The 14643-nt window shown below is 52.7% G+C and overlaps 1 protein-coding gene across 2 annotated transcripts in view; it reads right to left on the bottom strand.

Moving 5' to 3' along the window:
• Positions 1–200: 200 nt before the first annotated feature.
• EPHB1 (EPH receptor B1) overlaps positions 201–14643 on the bottom strand; it is an 80554-nt gene continuing 66111 nt past the window's right edge. For both annotated transcript variants that reach the window (XM_063166666.1, XM_063166667.1), the window contains exons 12-17: positions 14312–14527; positions 12058–12207; positions 11357–11550; positions 10738–10893; positions 8767–10105; positions 201–538 (exon numbers count right to left, since the gene is read on the bottom strand). In XM_063166666.1, the coding sequence (XP_063022736.1) occupies positions 9997–10105; positions 10738–10893; positions 11357–11550; positions 12058–12207; positions 14312–14527 (825 nt within the window). In that variant the 3' untranslated portion in view covers positions 201–538; positions 8767–9996. The remainder of the gene's footprint in view (positions 539–8766; positions 10106–10737; positions 10894–11356; positions 11551–12057; positions 12208–14311; positions 14528–14643) is intronic.

The raw sequence follows: 14643 nt of genomic DNA on the forward strand, positions 1-14643 counted from the left end.
CGCCGAGAATAAAGTCACTTCATTTACAAACCGGGGAGCCAAATCTGATAGACATCAACATTCGAGGTAAAGTCAAGGAGCGGTGGAGCGCTGCCAGCTCCCCAAATGAATATTCATGGAAACACTCCCCCAGCTCCGAGCTGAAGAGAAGCCGGCAGCACGAAGGCTGCCCCTGGGAAGGGGAAGGCGAGGGACCAGGCTTATTTCATCCTTTTTATTGAGTGCAATTTTCTCTTTAGTACAATATTCTCTGAAAGATACTGTTACAAACTCCGACAATTTCAACACAATCAACAAATTGGGGAAGAAGGGGAGGGGGACAGGGGAGCAAAAAAAAAAAATTCCAAGGGTTGAAATCTTTTACAGACATCTCACTGGTTATGTACAGGACAGGGTAGGGCTGGCCCGGGACACGCCGCGGCTCGGGGGGACGGGGACCGGGGCGCTGCGGGACCTCCCGGAGCATCCTGGGCTGGGAACAGCCCCTGGGACCCCCTCTCCGACGCTGCTGCCCCGCTGCAATGCTGCGCTCGACGCCCTGCAAGGCAAGCGGAAGGAGGAGAGGGTGAGAATAGGCAGGTCCAGAGCTCAGAGAGCCACGCGTCCTTCCCCGCGCCCAGAGAAACCCAAAGGATTCTTACGGCACATCCAGCCTCTCAAAAAAAAAAAAAAAAAAAAAAGGAAAAAAAAAAAAAGAAAAAAGAAAAGAGCAGGGATTAATTAATATGCTGTCAGAAAAGTGATGATTTCACTGAAAGCTCTCCATTTCTCTTCAGGGGGAAAAGAGATGGAATTCTTTGTGAAGCTGAGTTGCTTTAGGGAGCAGAGGCTGGGACGCGATTTTGGGGGTGGGAGGGTATCTGTGTCCCCCCGCAGCCAAGATGCCTTTCCACCCCCTCCCACTGCAAAATGAGCCCCCACGGGTGTAAAGCAGGAGCAAACCACCAGGCACCATCAAATTGCTTTTTCCAATGTAACACAAAAAGAAAAAATTCCCATTTTCTCTGCTGCCAGGGGGAAACCAAAAGGTCTGGGAACCAGAGGAGCAGCCCTAGGAGCACCTTCTCCACACCCTATAACCAACAAGTACCACACAGCAGCAAAATCCCATTATTTAGCCACGTTGGAGAGGCAAAGATGCTTTTAATATACAATTGCACCTTGGAAACATAAAGGCAGCACATTAAATAACAAAGCAATTGACTGCTGGGTCCTTTTGCTGGGTCACAAAAAAAGGGGGCTCACTGGCTAATTATTGCTGGGCATCTCTGTGCCTCTCCAAACATACCAATGCTTTCAGAAATCCACCCCAGCTGTGCCTGACATTTCACTCCTATTAAAATTCATCATTCTCCTGAATGGAAATAATTTTTTTCTTTAGCAAACCCAGGTAGTAATGAAAGTTTTATTTAGTAATGTAGTGTTTCGTGGGAAAAGGGGCAGAGAAAAGGGAAGAGAAATTGAGATTATCTTTTTAAAAAGGGAACTTGAGCTGGGGGAAAAGATATTGCTGGCTATTTCTTGGGCGCAGGGGGCCAACTTTTGGTGCCATGCTTGGAGGTTTGGTCTCACAGCTCTCATTAACGTTAGTGCGATTAGAACAGCAAAACACCTGGGAAAAAAGCTGTAAGAGAAACGCGACTGATGTAAGGATACCAGAGCCGGGCGGGTCCGGGGGATGGGTGCGAGTCGCGGTGATTTCTATCGGCTCCGGATTCTGCCACACCACATTAAAGCCGGACTCGAGCACGGCTCCGGCCCCGGGCGCTGCTCCCGGCCCCGCCAGCGCCTTCCCCCGCGGCATTCCCGGCTCTCAGCCCTCCTTCCCGACCACCCGGCAGAGCAGGGCTGCCCAAGGCTTTGGGGGTTGTTTGCCCTGGGGAACCCGCGCCCTGCCGGGGGTGGTGGTGGCTGCAGGCTCGGCTCTCCCACAGCAGCTGCAGCCCTTCTCTTTGTCGGGCAAAAATGATCCAGGGACAACCAAGGATGATTTGGGCTGATCCCAAAGGATGGATCTCAAAAGACCCGAGGGACAGGCCATGAACAGCTGGATGAGGATTGGGGTGGGGGGACTGGGAGCAGCACAGCTCATCCCCAGCTATGCAGAGCCACCTCCTCATCCTTCATCCCACCTCCTCCTCCTCCCGGCGTGGGAACCCCTGCGAGGCGGGCAGGGCTTTGATCTCAGCCTCCGAGAGCCGGCGTGACACAAATAGCAATGAAAGGGCCGCGTCTGTGCGGTGAGAAGGCGTTCCAAGGGGGAAGGAGCTGTCGAACAGAGTGGCTGGGATGCAGGCAGCGTGTCAGCCCCCGGGCCTCTCCCTTTCCACACTCCTGGGAATGGGCAGAATTGCAAATACGCAAAATAATCAAGGATGGGTGGCTCTGCAAACGCAGCCGCTGTGCCCGTGTGATGCCATGGAAAATGGTGGGAATGGGGAAGGATGGAGGCAACTCTGGGAGTGATCCAAAGCTGTCCCTGAGCACCAGTCCATTTCCAGACCCTCTGCCAAAAGAGTCTCACCTCACCCCCTTTTCCCTGGGGCCTCCCAAAACCCCATCCCCATCAGGGACATGACATGGCACTGCCACCCAGGCACTAACTCCAGCCTGAGTGCCACAGCAGCCTCTGGCTGGCTCCCAGATATTTAGGCTGTGGAATCTGAAGAGTTCAGCCAAAGCATGATGGGGAAAAATAAGTAAACCAAGCAATATGTGCATGTTCCCCATCTGCCTGTCCATGGAAGCCCCACAAGGATGTGATGTGAGGCTCACCTGGCTCCTCAGACAACACTTGCCATGGGCTGCACCTCCTGCTGTCAGTCCTGCTTGGCACTAATTAGCATTGATAATTGCACTGATGGTGACCATAATTTTCCTGTCCTCTCTCCTTACCTTCACACAAGGGTTCAATGGCCTAATGAGGCCCCTGAGGATAATCAGAGAGGAGCAGGTTCCCCCACCACAATGGCAGCTCCTGCACAACTGAGGGGATGGGGGGGCAGAGAAGGGAAAAGCACAGCCCAGCTGCTGGATGGGGAAAGCTCTGAGTCTTGTTTACTTGGGGACACAGAGAAAAGTTCACTCCAATTAATTTTTTTAAGTGGAAGGGCGTTAATCTCCTTACACTTATCTAGAATTAACGCAGCCTTAAGGAGATTTTTGCCTAATCCACTTCCACGTGCGCCCCAAAAGGGCACTGTCTGCTTTGGGAAGGAGCAGAGTTCAGCTAATCCACTTAAAATTCACAGGGCTGGTTTGTTCAGATTAACCTCCTCCAGCACTAATCCTCCAGAGACAGGCCAGGAGACCTCAATACCATCCTGCCTCTGCCACTGACAGGGCCACCCCTCCACGGCTGTGTTACCTGCAATGCAGCTGATCACGTGTTGGGGTCCACAAGGACACGGAGATGTCCCAAAACAGCCACTACAGCAGAGAAATGCAGCAGGGTGAGACAGCCAGGGGCTTTGGGGCTGTTTGAATTCCAATGGCCAGAGGAAGGAGAGCAGATGATGCTCAGAGACAGATGGGGAGAAGGGGGCAGCTGTGCCCAGGCTGGAAGGGTGCTCACAGTGCTGGTCCATGGAGGACAGCCAGCCAAAAGTGACAGCCCTGGGATGCCACCCAAGTGCCAGCAGCTCTGACAACCCCAAAAGACACAGGTGAAGGGCACCATGGTCACCAGGACAGGTGCACTTCCCTCCCCAGCACCAATCTGCTGCTCTGACAGGAACCAAGACACCACACTGATTGCTATGGCTCCCACCTCACATCTCTTCCTGCCAGGCAAAGCAGAGGAGGTCCTCTCCTGACTGGAGCAGCTCCCCTTTCCATGTCAAACTCTGGGAAGGCAACGCAGCCCATCAGGGCCCAATGATGGACAGGAGCCAGCAGATCTTCCCTGAGACACAGAGCCAAATCCTGAGGACATCAAAAATGGGACAGCACAACCCAACAGCAGCTCTCACACCTCCCAGACAGGCTTTGGAGGAGATTGAGCTCAGCTGGGAGAGGCAGAGCCATTCCCCCATGGCAGGAGGGTTGATGATCCAAGATGATCCCAAAGAACACCCCAAAAATATGAAAAAGCCAAAACAGGAGCAGCAAAGAAATCACTGATGGTATGAAACAACTTGCCACAGGATCCTGTCAGTGTGGAGCTGGCTTCTCTCCCATCATCAGTCAAGAAGTTTCTGGAACTTCCAAAATTTTGAGGAGACTCACTGGGAATGATCCAAGTACTGGATCACTATCCACCCTGGCAGGATCCTTCACACAAGAGGCACCACAGCAGACAACAACCTGACCACTAAATCCCCTGCAGCTCCTCATGCAGTGGGGACACTGGGGCAGCAAGGACAAGCAGCACCTGGATGAGTGTTGGAACTGGATGTGACTCCTTGGGCCCCACCCTTTCCAGCAGGAAAGGAGGACAGGTGGCCTTGGAGCTACAGAACATTTCTGGGTCTGTAAATCCATTCCTCATCTCAGAAGCTGATTGATCCTTTTTTTTTTAAACTCAGATTCAATGTTTAAGAGTAATGATTTCCAAGTGAACACAGAGTGGCTCAGATATATCGGCAGTTTTTATGGATCAGAGGCAAAAGCCTTAATTCAGACCTTAACAAAGGGAAACTCATCTCAGAGGACAACGGCAGGGGCTGATGGCAGTGCAAAAAACCTTTCCTAAGTGATGCCCAACGATTTATCCCAGACCATGGGCCAACTGGGATGTTCCCACAGAGATGTCCTTGGGATGCAGGCAAACTTATTGCTGAGATTCTGCAACCCAACCCCAATCCCAACCCAGCCCTTCCTTCTAATCTAACACCTGGAAAAGCAGAAAGCAGAAGAGATCCTATGGGACTCAGGCTAGGGGGAGGGATGGCCCTGTTTTCTCCTTGGCAAAGGAGCATTAGAGGCATCAAGAGCTGACAGGCTCAGAAATAATGGTTTGAGATCACTCTTATTTAAAAACCGGCTGCCTGCTGTTTTCATCGCAACCCCTGCTCTGACTTGCAGAAATATTTAAAATTAAATATACATAAGTGCTTTCAAAGAACTGTTAATTTGAAGGTCATTAAATGGCATAAAATACATTCCTTTTTTTTATCTGGGAAGAGGCACATAATTATGCCATTAATACACGCTCTTCTTCCACATTCAAGCCTCAGAGATGCGAGGGGCTTGGGTTCACCTTCCCTGGCAGAAGCACCACATCTCCTTTTAATTACTGCTGTGGAGAAGCCTGCTGCTCCTCCATTACACCCAGGGATGGGCAGTGGAAAAAGCATGGAAAAGCCCCAGGGGAGAACAATGCAGCTGAATTGCAAATGGGGATTTTTGGGGGATGAGGGAAGTAACAGCAGGGCTGGAAATGTGGAGCCACTTGGCAACACCCAGTCCAGTTGTAAGGATCTTGCCCACTGCTTCTCACATGAGACCTTGAGCCAAGCTCAAAGCCAACCCAGACACACACACACACACAAAATCCCCTAAAAAGACACAAAAGGGTTGAGGTTTTTACAGTTGCCATAGAAATGGAGAGAAGGAGCTGATGACTGCAGAGCACAAAGTGAAAGGCCAGGATCAGGGGTGAGGGTGAGGTGGGCTCACCCGGGCACACAGCCACATCCATGCATGGATATTCAGATATGGGATGCAGCAAAAGAGCAAGGCACTGTGACTGAGCTTCACTCAGGAGCAGTGGCAGGGATCAGGATCCAACCCAGTGGGGCTCACCAGCAATGGGCCCCTCCCAGCCCTTCCACATGGCACAAGAACCTATCAGGACCCTGTGTGATGGATGGAACCCAGCCCAGAGGAAAGGCCTGTGCAGTTGGGGTCCTCTTTGATCCAAAATTCCTTTTTCTTCCCTTTAAACCATAACTCTGCAGGCAGAAAAGAGCTTCTGAGCCATCCCTTCTCCTCTGCGATGAAAGAAAGGAAGTCCAACACCAACCAGTGTGAATCAAAAGATGTGAAACTGGAGTGTTCATCTTTGCACCAAGGAAGAGGCTCTCGCCGGAGTAGGAGCAACTGAGCAGCATCAAAGAGGTGCCACCCAAGTCAAGGTGAGAGCCTCTTCCCTGGCATCTGACAAAGGAAAAGGAGGAGCAGGTCAAACACAACAGTGCTGCCATGGCCAGGCAGGGATAGCACTGTCACTTTCAGTCAAAAAGGCTTCAGTTTGGAAAACTGATTTTTGTGGAAGAAAGGCCTCTAAAGTAACAGAATGATCTGTCAGAAATCATCTGAAATTTTTATGCTGTTTTTTTTCAAGAAAAAGCAAAAACCAAACATAGCTATTTTGGACTTTGCTCTTTGTTTTCCACTAACGGACTGATGGCCTTTCATGAAATCTTCTGGTTGAGATAAAACAACTTTAATTGAAAGGCAAGAGAACAGGTGGCCTGTGGTGACCCTCCCCAGCAACTCCCCTGACCCATGATGGCTCTTCACTGCAGGGATTTGTTTGAGCCCACCTACATCCTCTTTGTTCACCCCCGAGCATCACCAGTCTGCTGCTGGGCTCTTGCATGACCCTGGAGGGGACACATACAGATCCCAGCACAAGGCCAAGACGTAGGGACAGCTGGTGAGGAGTGGTGGCATATGGGAATCATCTGCTCTGACACAGCTCAGGAGACATCAGATGGTGGACAGCTGGGAAAGGGCAACAGAATGGAAGGGCCACCAGCCCTGGCAATGCCCAGGAGCACTGCTGGTGGCCCAGAACCAAGGAGCATCATCCCTGGGAAACTGAACCAAGAGGGTCTTGGCATCTCTGATAGCACCTGAGCACCCAGTTTGACCCCTCAAGGGTACTTGATCTGCTGAGTGGGATGGGCAGGACTGAATGATTCACATTTCATATTCACCACAAAATGGCCTCAAGCTGTGCCAGGGGAGGTTCGAGTTGGACACCAGGAAGAATTCTTTCACTGAAGGAGTGATTAAACACTGGAATGGGAAGTGGTGGAATGCCCATCCTTTGAGGTGTTGAAGGAACAGTGGATGTGAAGGAACAGAGAACTGTGGCACTCAGTTCTCAGGACTGGCTGACAGGGTGGGGATCAGTCACAGGCTGGACTCAATGGTCTAAGAGATCCATTCTCACCCTGTGGCACTGTGGTTCTGCATTAAAGGGTTTACATGAAAGCAGGGTTGCTGAGGCGTGCTGGGGCAGGGACAGCACCGAGCAGGCTGCAGCAGCTGCCTTGCAGGTGCTCACAGGGCAGGCAACAGCGGCAGGGGAGCCATAAAGGTGCAGTATTGATATTTATCCTATGTGGCTGTCACTTGTTCCTTTAAACGCCTTTAGCTTCCTTCTAATAAAAGAGAAATCATAAAAAAACCCACAAAGGACCCTTCAGTGCCAGCGAATACCAATGTGGCGGGGCGGCGCATTAGCATGCGTGGCACCCGCTCCATCTGCATGTTGTGTTCCGTGTGACAACATCCCAGAATACAGATTTGGGCCGCCAGCATCCCGAGAGGTATTAGCAATCGCCTATCAGACAGGAAGAGGAGCAGTCCCTGCTGTTGTAAACAAGGGGGGTTTTTCTCTGCCTCTTTCTCTGGGGGGAGTTCAGTGAATTCAAACAAGCTCATTCCTGCATCTTGTTAGTTCCCGTTCTTCAGCAGAGCACGGGTTACCTGCCTTGGGCAATGGAAGAAAAAAAACTGGAGGTGTAGAGAGCACCCCAAAGGGTCCTTCACCTGCTGGTGGTGATGAACCATGAGCACAAACGTGTTCCTCATGAATCACCATGAACTGAGCATGTGCTCCTCATGGGATACACAGGGGTCCACCCAGCCACAGAGAACCCTACAGCCCCAACACAGGAGGGAGTGTCCCCACTCAGGAGATGTGGACAGGTGCTGGCAGCAAACAGAGCACAGACTTCTCTCCTTGTGTTCAGAGGCAGCAAGCAAATCTGGTGAGGCATCTCCTGGCATAGATGGGAATACAATAGGGCAGATGGACATGGAGTAATCCCATGGTGTAGCTGGATATGGGCAGTCCCATGGCAGAATGGGAAAAACCACAGCCCAGGTGGGTGTGAGTCATCCTCACAGCACTGACGGACACAGGACATCACCTCAGCACAGACAGACATGGGCTGAGAAGTAAAGCAGCCCCTATAACACAGCTGAACATGGGGCATCCCTGTGGCTCAGGAACACCTCCAGGACATGGATGGATGCAGGACATCCCCATGGCACAGGCAGATGTGGAGTACTGCCACGGTGGGGATGGAAGAGTGAGAGGGATGAGGGTGAGTGAAGAGGACAGAGGATCTCCATGTACATATGAGCCACCACACCACCAAATCCCAGCTGGGACCTGCAGCCCCTGAGGCACAGCCAGCCCTTGCCACTGCTCTGCCACCACGCGGCACAGCGCCAGCGAGAGCACGGTGATGGATCATTGCAACTCGCACACAGCCCTCTAAGTAAAAGCCTTATTAAGAGTTCATTTGTTTTATAAACTCCTGGCGCGATCCACAGGGGAAGTCAGATGGCCCAGCCTGGCAATATTCTGGGTAAACACTGAACACGTGTCGGGCAATTTTAACCAGATCAATTTGCCTAGGAGACCAATGGAGGAACCAAAAAAAAAAAAAAAAAAAAAAAGAATAATAAAGATTAAATTAAAATATGGGGAAACATCCACTGAAAGAGGCTATAAAGAAAGAGCAGAAAAATACAGAGCAGGACGGATGGATGGACAGAGATACACAAGACACTTGGACCTACCTCTGAAGCCATGAAACCTAAGTCCATAAATCAATATCAAAATCCTTAGGTCCACAAGATGGGGGAAAAAGTCCTCCATAGCCATCTTCCAGACATCACCGAGGCCCTGGAGGCCTGAGCAGTCCATTTCCCAGAGCATCTCTCCTCCTCCAGCAGCCACCAACCCAGTCACAGCCACGCGGTGGCTCCTCCAGTCCCGTCCCATCCCCACCATGCCGGCTGGCCCTTGGCATCCTCCTCCCCATGTGCAGGATGCCAAGCCCTTCTCCATCACCAGGTGCTTCCAGGCTGCCTCCTGCCCCTGGGGGCTGTGGGTACAACCCCTGGCCCCGGGCCTGGCCGGCTGCTGGCTGCAGGGTCAGCGCTGGTCTTCGGTCATGGACGAGCAGCGAGTCCACGGAGGGTTGACAACATACACAGGCGCACGAGCGCGCACACACACACACGGGAACACCTCTTTCCATTTTCCAGGATGGAGAGGTTTTTTTTTTTTAATCCTTTTTTTCCTTTTTGCAAAAAAAATGCAAGCAAAAGAGAAAAAAAAAAAACCAAAACCCAAGGTTTTCTATTGAAGGTACATCTCTTCTTCAATATGAAGACATTAACTGGATTGAGTCGGATCCCCCATGCAGTGGTCAGTGAAGTCCTTTGGTAGTTGCCGGAGCGGCACCCAGGTGGGATGGCAGGGAGCTGCAGAGACATCTGAGGACACTTCCACCCAGTCCGTGAGCAGAGAGGGGAGCGGGGTGAACCAGGAGGGCTGGGACAGGGAGGAAGGGCAAAAGAAGAAAAAGGAAGGTGGTTCCTCCGGATAGGATGCTCCATCTCGTGCTTCTCCCTTCCCCAACAGCCCCTTCCTCCTTCTCAGTTTTGACCACTGCTCACTGGTGGCAGGAATGGAGTCTGGTCTCTAGGGTTTGGGTTTGCTTCCCCAACGCACATTGGTTTGTCTTCATTGTTTTTTATGATTTTTTTGTGGTTTGCTTTGCTTTTTAAATATATGATTTGTACATATTTATACGTATTTATACGCTGTCCCCCATGACATTGGTAAGTGTGCTTCTGTTGGTGAGGAACGGAAGTCACCAGTCAGAGGTGAGTCCCAGGAACACCCTCGGGCTGCAGTGGCAGTCCCCAGGCAGCAGTGGCTCCTCTGGCAGCGCTGCCCCATGTCAGTTCCTCCCCTCCCACCTCTGCCCTCCCCGGCCCCTCCCCGTGGGACAAGGGATGTCATGCCATCGAGGTCGGAGACTGGCTCATCTGTACTCGCATGGACTGCACGCTGTTCAGGATCTTCTTCTGGTGCCCAGCCAAAGTCACCCCTATTCTCAGGAGGTCTCTGAAAGACAAGCAGACAGAGGAAAGTCAGAGGAAAGTCAATCCAAGGGTAGTGAACCTGGTTTGCTGTTGCTAAGGGACCTTATCACTCTCTACAACTTCCTGAAGGGTGGTTGTAGTCGGGGGGGGGGGGTTGGTCTCTTTCACCAGGCAGAACCAGAGGACACAGTCTCAAGCTGCGTCAAGGGAAATATAGCTTGGATATCAGGAAGAAGTTTTTTACAGAAAGGGTGATGAAGTTCTGGAATTGTCTGCCCAGGGAGGTGGTGGAGTCACCATCCCTGGATGTGTTTAAGAAAAGATTTGTGGCACTCAGTGCCATGGTTTAGTTGAGGTGTTAGGATGTGGATTGGACTCAATGATCTTTAAGGTCTCTTCCAACCCAGTCATTCTGTGAATTCTATGGAGGTAAGTTCAGCTCAGTTCTACAGAGCCCAAGCATGGCCCCATGAGCATCACTGAGAGCAGGGAGACACCCACACATTGACTCCCAAATAGTGAATATGGCCACCTCCAGACTCTGGGTGACCAATCTAAGGGATGCTCACACCTGTCCTTTGCCCTGAACTGACCTCCCACCTCCCCAGCTGGGCAGCACCCTGCTTTCGGGCAGCCCTGGCATGGCCAACTCACTCGGATGTCATCTGGGCCACCAGCTGCAGGGAGGTGAAGCCAGCAGTCAGGAAGCTGTCCCGGTACTGGCTCATCTTCACAGCGCTCAGCCAGTCGTCTACTGAGGTAAAGGCAGTGAAGTCGGGGATGGAGCGGTCGAGGAGGGGCTGAGAAGGCCTGAAACAGGACACACCACTGAGGACACGCCTGGCTGGCACCAAGGGGCTGCCCTGCCTAGCATAGGGATACACTCCCCATTCCACCCCTGCTACCCCTGTGCTCCCCCCAGCACACACACCCATGGAAGGCCATGAGGAAGGCCTGTCCCATGGGAAGGCTGTCGTGCCAAGCAGTGCTTTGCAAGCTCACACATTGTATTCCAGCTGTGGGAGCCACAGGGATGAGGCGTCGGCAGAGCAGCCACCACACCCAAACGGTCACAGACCATAAAGAATCAATAGCAAAGAACTATTGCTGTTGCTTGGCTGAAAACCGCATGTTCTTTGTCTGACTGTCAGGCAGAGTGAAGACAGAACTCCCCTGCCCCCATCTAAGGATTTACGGATTCTTGAGGTGCTCAGGGAGCCTTTCCCCACGGCGTGGGAGGGCGGCAGGGAGCAGCCCCACACCCAGCACTCACACAGCGGTGATGGTCGCCACAGTTTTGAGGCTTGCCGGGTTGCGGATCATTTTGTCGAGGGTGTTGACGATCTCGGTGAAGCGCGGGCGGGTGTTGCGGTCCTTTTGCCAGCAGTCCAGCATCAGCTGGTGCAGGGCGGCCGGGCAGTCCATGGGCGGCGGGAGCCGGTAGTCCTGCTCGATGGCGTTGATGACCTGAGCATGGATGAGGGAGGGGGAAAGCAGATGAAGGGATGAAGGACTCGGGGGGCTCCCTGAGGCAGGGGGGCTGCAGGCAGCCGGGAAGGGACGGCCAGCCTGGCTGATCAGCAGCCGAGGCAGCGGGAGGAGCTGGGTGCTCTCCGAGGTTAATCTGCGCTCTGATGCTCCGCGGCTGCAGTTCCTCCCAGCGGAGAGCTGCCACTCATTATCTCGGCAGATCTCGCCAGAGTGCAGCAGTCACACTTCCAAAGCTCCTTCCCCGCTTGTAAACCCTCTGAACGTTTTCAAAGGCCCCGCAGCTTGCTGAAGTCCAATTACCAGCCCACTGGCTTTTCTTTCCAATTTCCCTCCTTGCATCCTCTCACTCACCAGCCTGTTTCATCTCCAAACCGAGTGCTGCTGAGGCTCCAGGAAGGAGCAGAGAGCCCTTCAGGCAGGGATTTCTTGGGAATGAGCCAGACCCCAGCCCCCAGAGCAGTGTGGATGACCCCCAGTGCTTACATCTTGGTTGGACATGTCCCAGTAGGGCCTCTCCCCGAACGACATCACCTCCCACATGACGATGCCGTAGCTCCAGACATCGCTGGCCGAGGTGAACTTGCGGTAGGCGATGGCCTCTGGTGCTGTCCACCTGACAGGGATCTTGCCCCCCTGCAGAAAAAGGAACTTGAGCTGAGAAATGTCTCCCTAGGCAGAGGAGGCTGGATGCCCATGAGTTGGGGCCATCCCACACACACCCCAAACCATGGGTTCCTGGGGACCCCACCAAGGAGTGGGCATGTGACACCTGATGGGATGAGGGGGCAGGAGCCAAAAACAACTGCATGAATGTATCTTGTACCTGCCTAAATAGCTTAGCTGAACAAAACAAATGGGTTTATCCAAGGATCTACCCCACTGACTGACACCACCCCACTCCAGCTGCCCTGCAGGACCCAGCACACCAGTGGCCCGTTCTCAGGTCCATTCCCAGGGAGTCACCAGGTGACAAGACTAAGCACAACTGGGCTAGTGCTTGTCACAGGTGAGGAGCCACAGGCATCCCCATCCCTTGGCCTTCAATGAAAACAAGGCTGAACTAAAAGCATCCTCCACAGATTCATCTGGGCTCCCATAGCTGCTTGAAGGTCCTTCCAGCCCTACTTTTGGAGTGGAAGGCAAAAAGCAAAATACCTTTAAAAGCCAATGGAAAGTACCGTTGTAGGAAAGTGCCTTTGGCAGAGAGCTCTTCATGTCTCCCAAAGGCTCAAAATCAGGCTCAGCACCTCAAGCCACCTCACCAAGCCAGAGCAGGTCCCAGGGCCAAAGGCCATGCCAAGGGTGCAGGGATGTGAGGAGGGGCAGCACACACAGAGGGATTGCTCCCTGGGAAAGCTCCATAAAATAACCACAAAAAAAGCCAAGGGATAAGGAAAACCACAGACACATGGGAATTTTCTGGGGGCAGGACTGCACTGTGAATCGTTTAGCACAATCATTTTCCACAGCCTTTCCGAGGACGCGTCAGCCGCTCTTGAAGGATGAATGGCAAAAAATTTGATTTGAATAACTACAAATGGAGAAATTAACTGCTAGGTTGTTTTTCCTGCCTTTTCCCCAGAGCGAAAAGCCTGCTGTGGGAGGCAGAGTGATGCAATCGCAGGCACAGCATCACTTCCCAGCTGCCGGGGAGATCTATTATGGCCCAAATTAAATAAAAACACAGATGAGATAATCTCTTTTTATCTCTGAAGGTGGGGAAAAGACTAATTCATGTCTCATCTCAGCAGCTACTGCTGGGGTCTTTGAAGGAAAAATGAAAGCTGGGTGGTTGCTCAAAGGCTGCTGCCTGCAGGAAGGGTCTGGGCAGTGAGCGGGGCAGGTCTGGGGGGAACAGGAACATCCCACTGAGCAGGGCAGGGACAGTGAGGGGCTGTAACTAGGCCAAAACATTGAGTCAGCCTTAAAGGCATGTCCCTGGCTTTCCCATTTTGGCAGCTGGAGCCAGCCCTGGCACTTGGGCACAGCTCAGCAGCCCAAGGAATTGCTTTGGCAGGAGCTGGTGCAGCCTCGTGCCGGCACCCACCTCACACTCTTCTATTAATCCATTAGATGAGGCCAGCCTGCTGCTCATCCCTGTCCCCTCTGGTCATCCTTAACACCCCTCAGGGGCTCACAAGCAGGACAATGGCCACGGTGGGGAGCTGGGGGTCCCCTGGGGTAGCCAGGAGCAGGGGGAGAAGAGAGCTGCTGTTACCTACAAATGAGTTAATTAAGGAGGAGAAGGATGTCTGGGGAATGGCAGAACTCCCATTAGGCTTGGCTCTTTAATTTATGCTTGGAACAAGTTTCCAGCAGGAAAAAGCAGACCAGACCTGGAGCACTGGGGGAAGGGGTGTTAAAACACCATCGCTGTGCTGCCAGGAGTTGCTGTGATCTCCCTGCCTCCCCTTCCCGTCTCTCCAGGGACTCCTCTGTGCACCTTTCCTCCACAGAGGAGAGGGAAGAGGCTTATCTGCAAGCTGCAGAAGGCAGAACGGTGCTTAGGGAGGAGGGAGGTGGAAACTTCTAAAAAGGAGGAAGAGAAAGGAGGGAAAAGAGGATAATTTGTGGAAACTACAGCCAGGACCATGAGCCTATGGGGACCATGAGCCTCTGTGATGGGAACACTCATGAGGTACTCTCACCCGTGGCAGACTGTACACTCAGCACTTTTCTCCTAGGTGCAGGCCACAGGGAATGCTGGGCAGGAGAGCATCCTGCAGGAGGTACCTACCAGGGAGCTGGTGTAGGTGGGGTCAGACGTGTCGTCCTGCAGGTAGCGCGAGAGGCCAAAGTCGGACACTTTGCACACCAGGTTGCTGTTGACCAGGATGTTCCTGGCAGCCAGATCTCGATGCACATAATTCATCTCTGCCAGGTACTTCATCCCAGCAGCAATCCCTCTGAGCATTCCCACCAGCTGTATCACTGTGAACTGCCCATCGTTTTGCTGCAAGCAGAAAGAGCAGGAACTGGGATGAACATCAGACCCCACAGTGGGACCAGGGCCACTCACCCTGACCTCAGGAGGATTCTGCACCTCCCCAGAGACTCCAGCTGCCCTGC

Source organism: Melospiza melodia, chromosome 12 (assembly GCF_035770615.1).
Source record: "Melospiza melodia melodia isolate bMelMel2 chromosome 12, bMelMel2.pri, whole genome shotgun sequence".
Lineage (NCBI taxonomy): Eukaryota > Metazoa > Chordata > Aves > Passeriformes > Passerellidae > Melospiza > Melospiza melodia.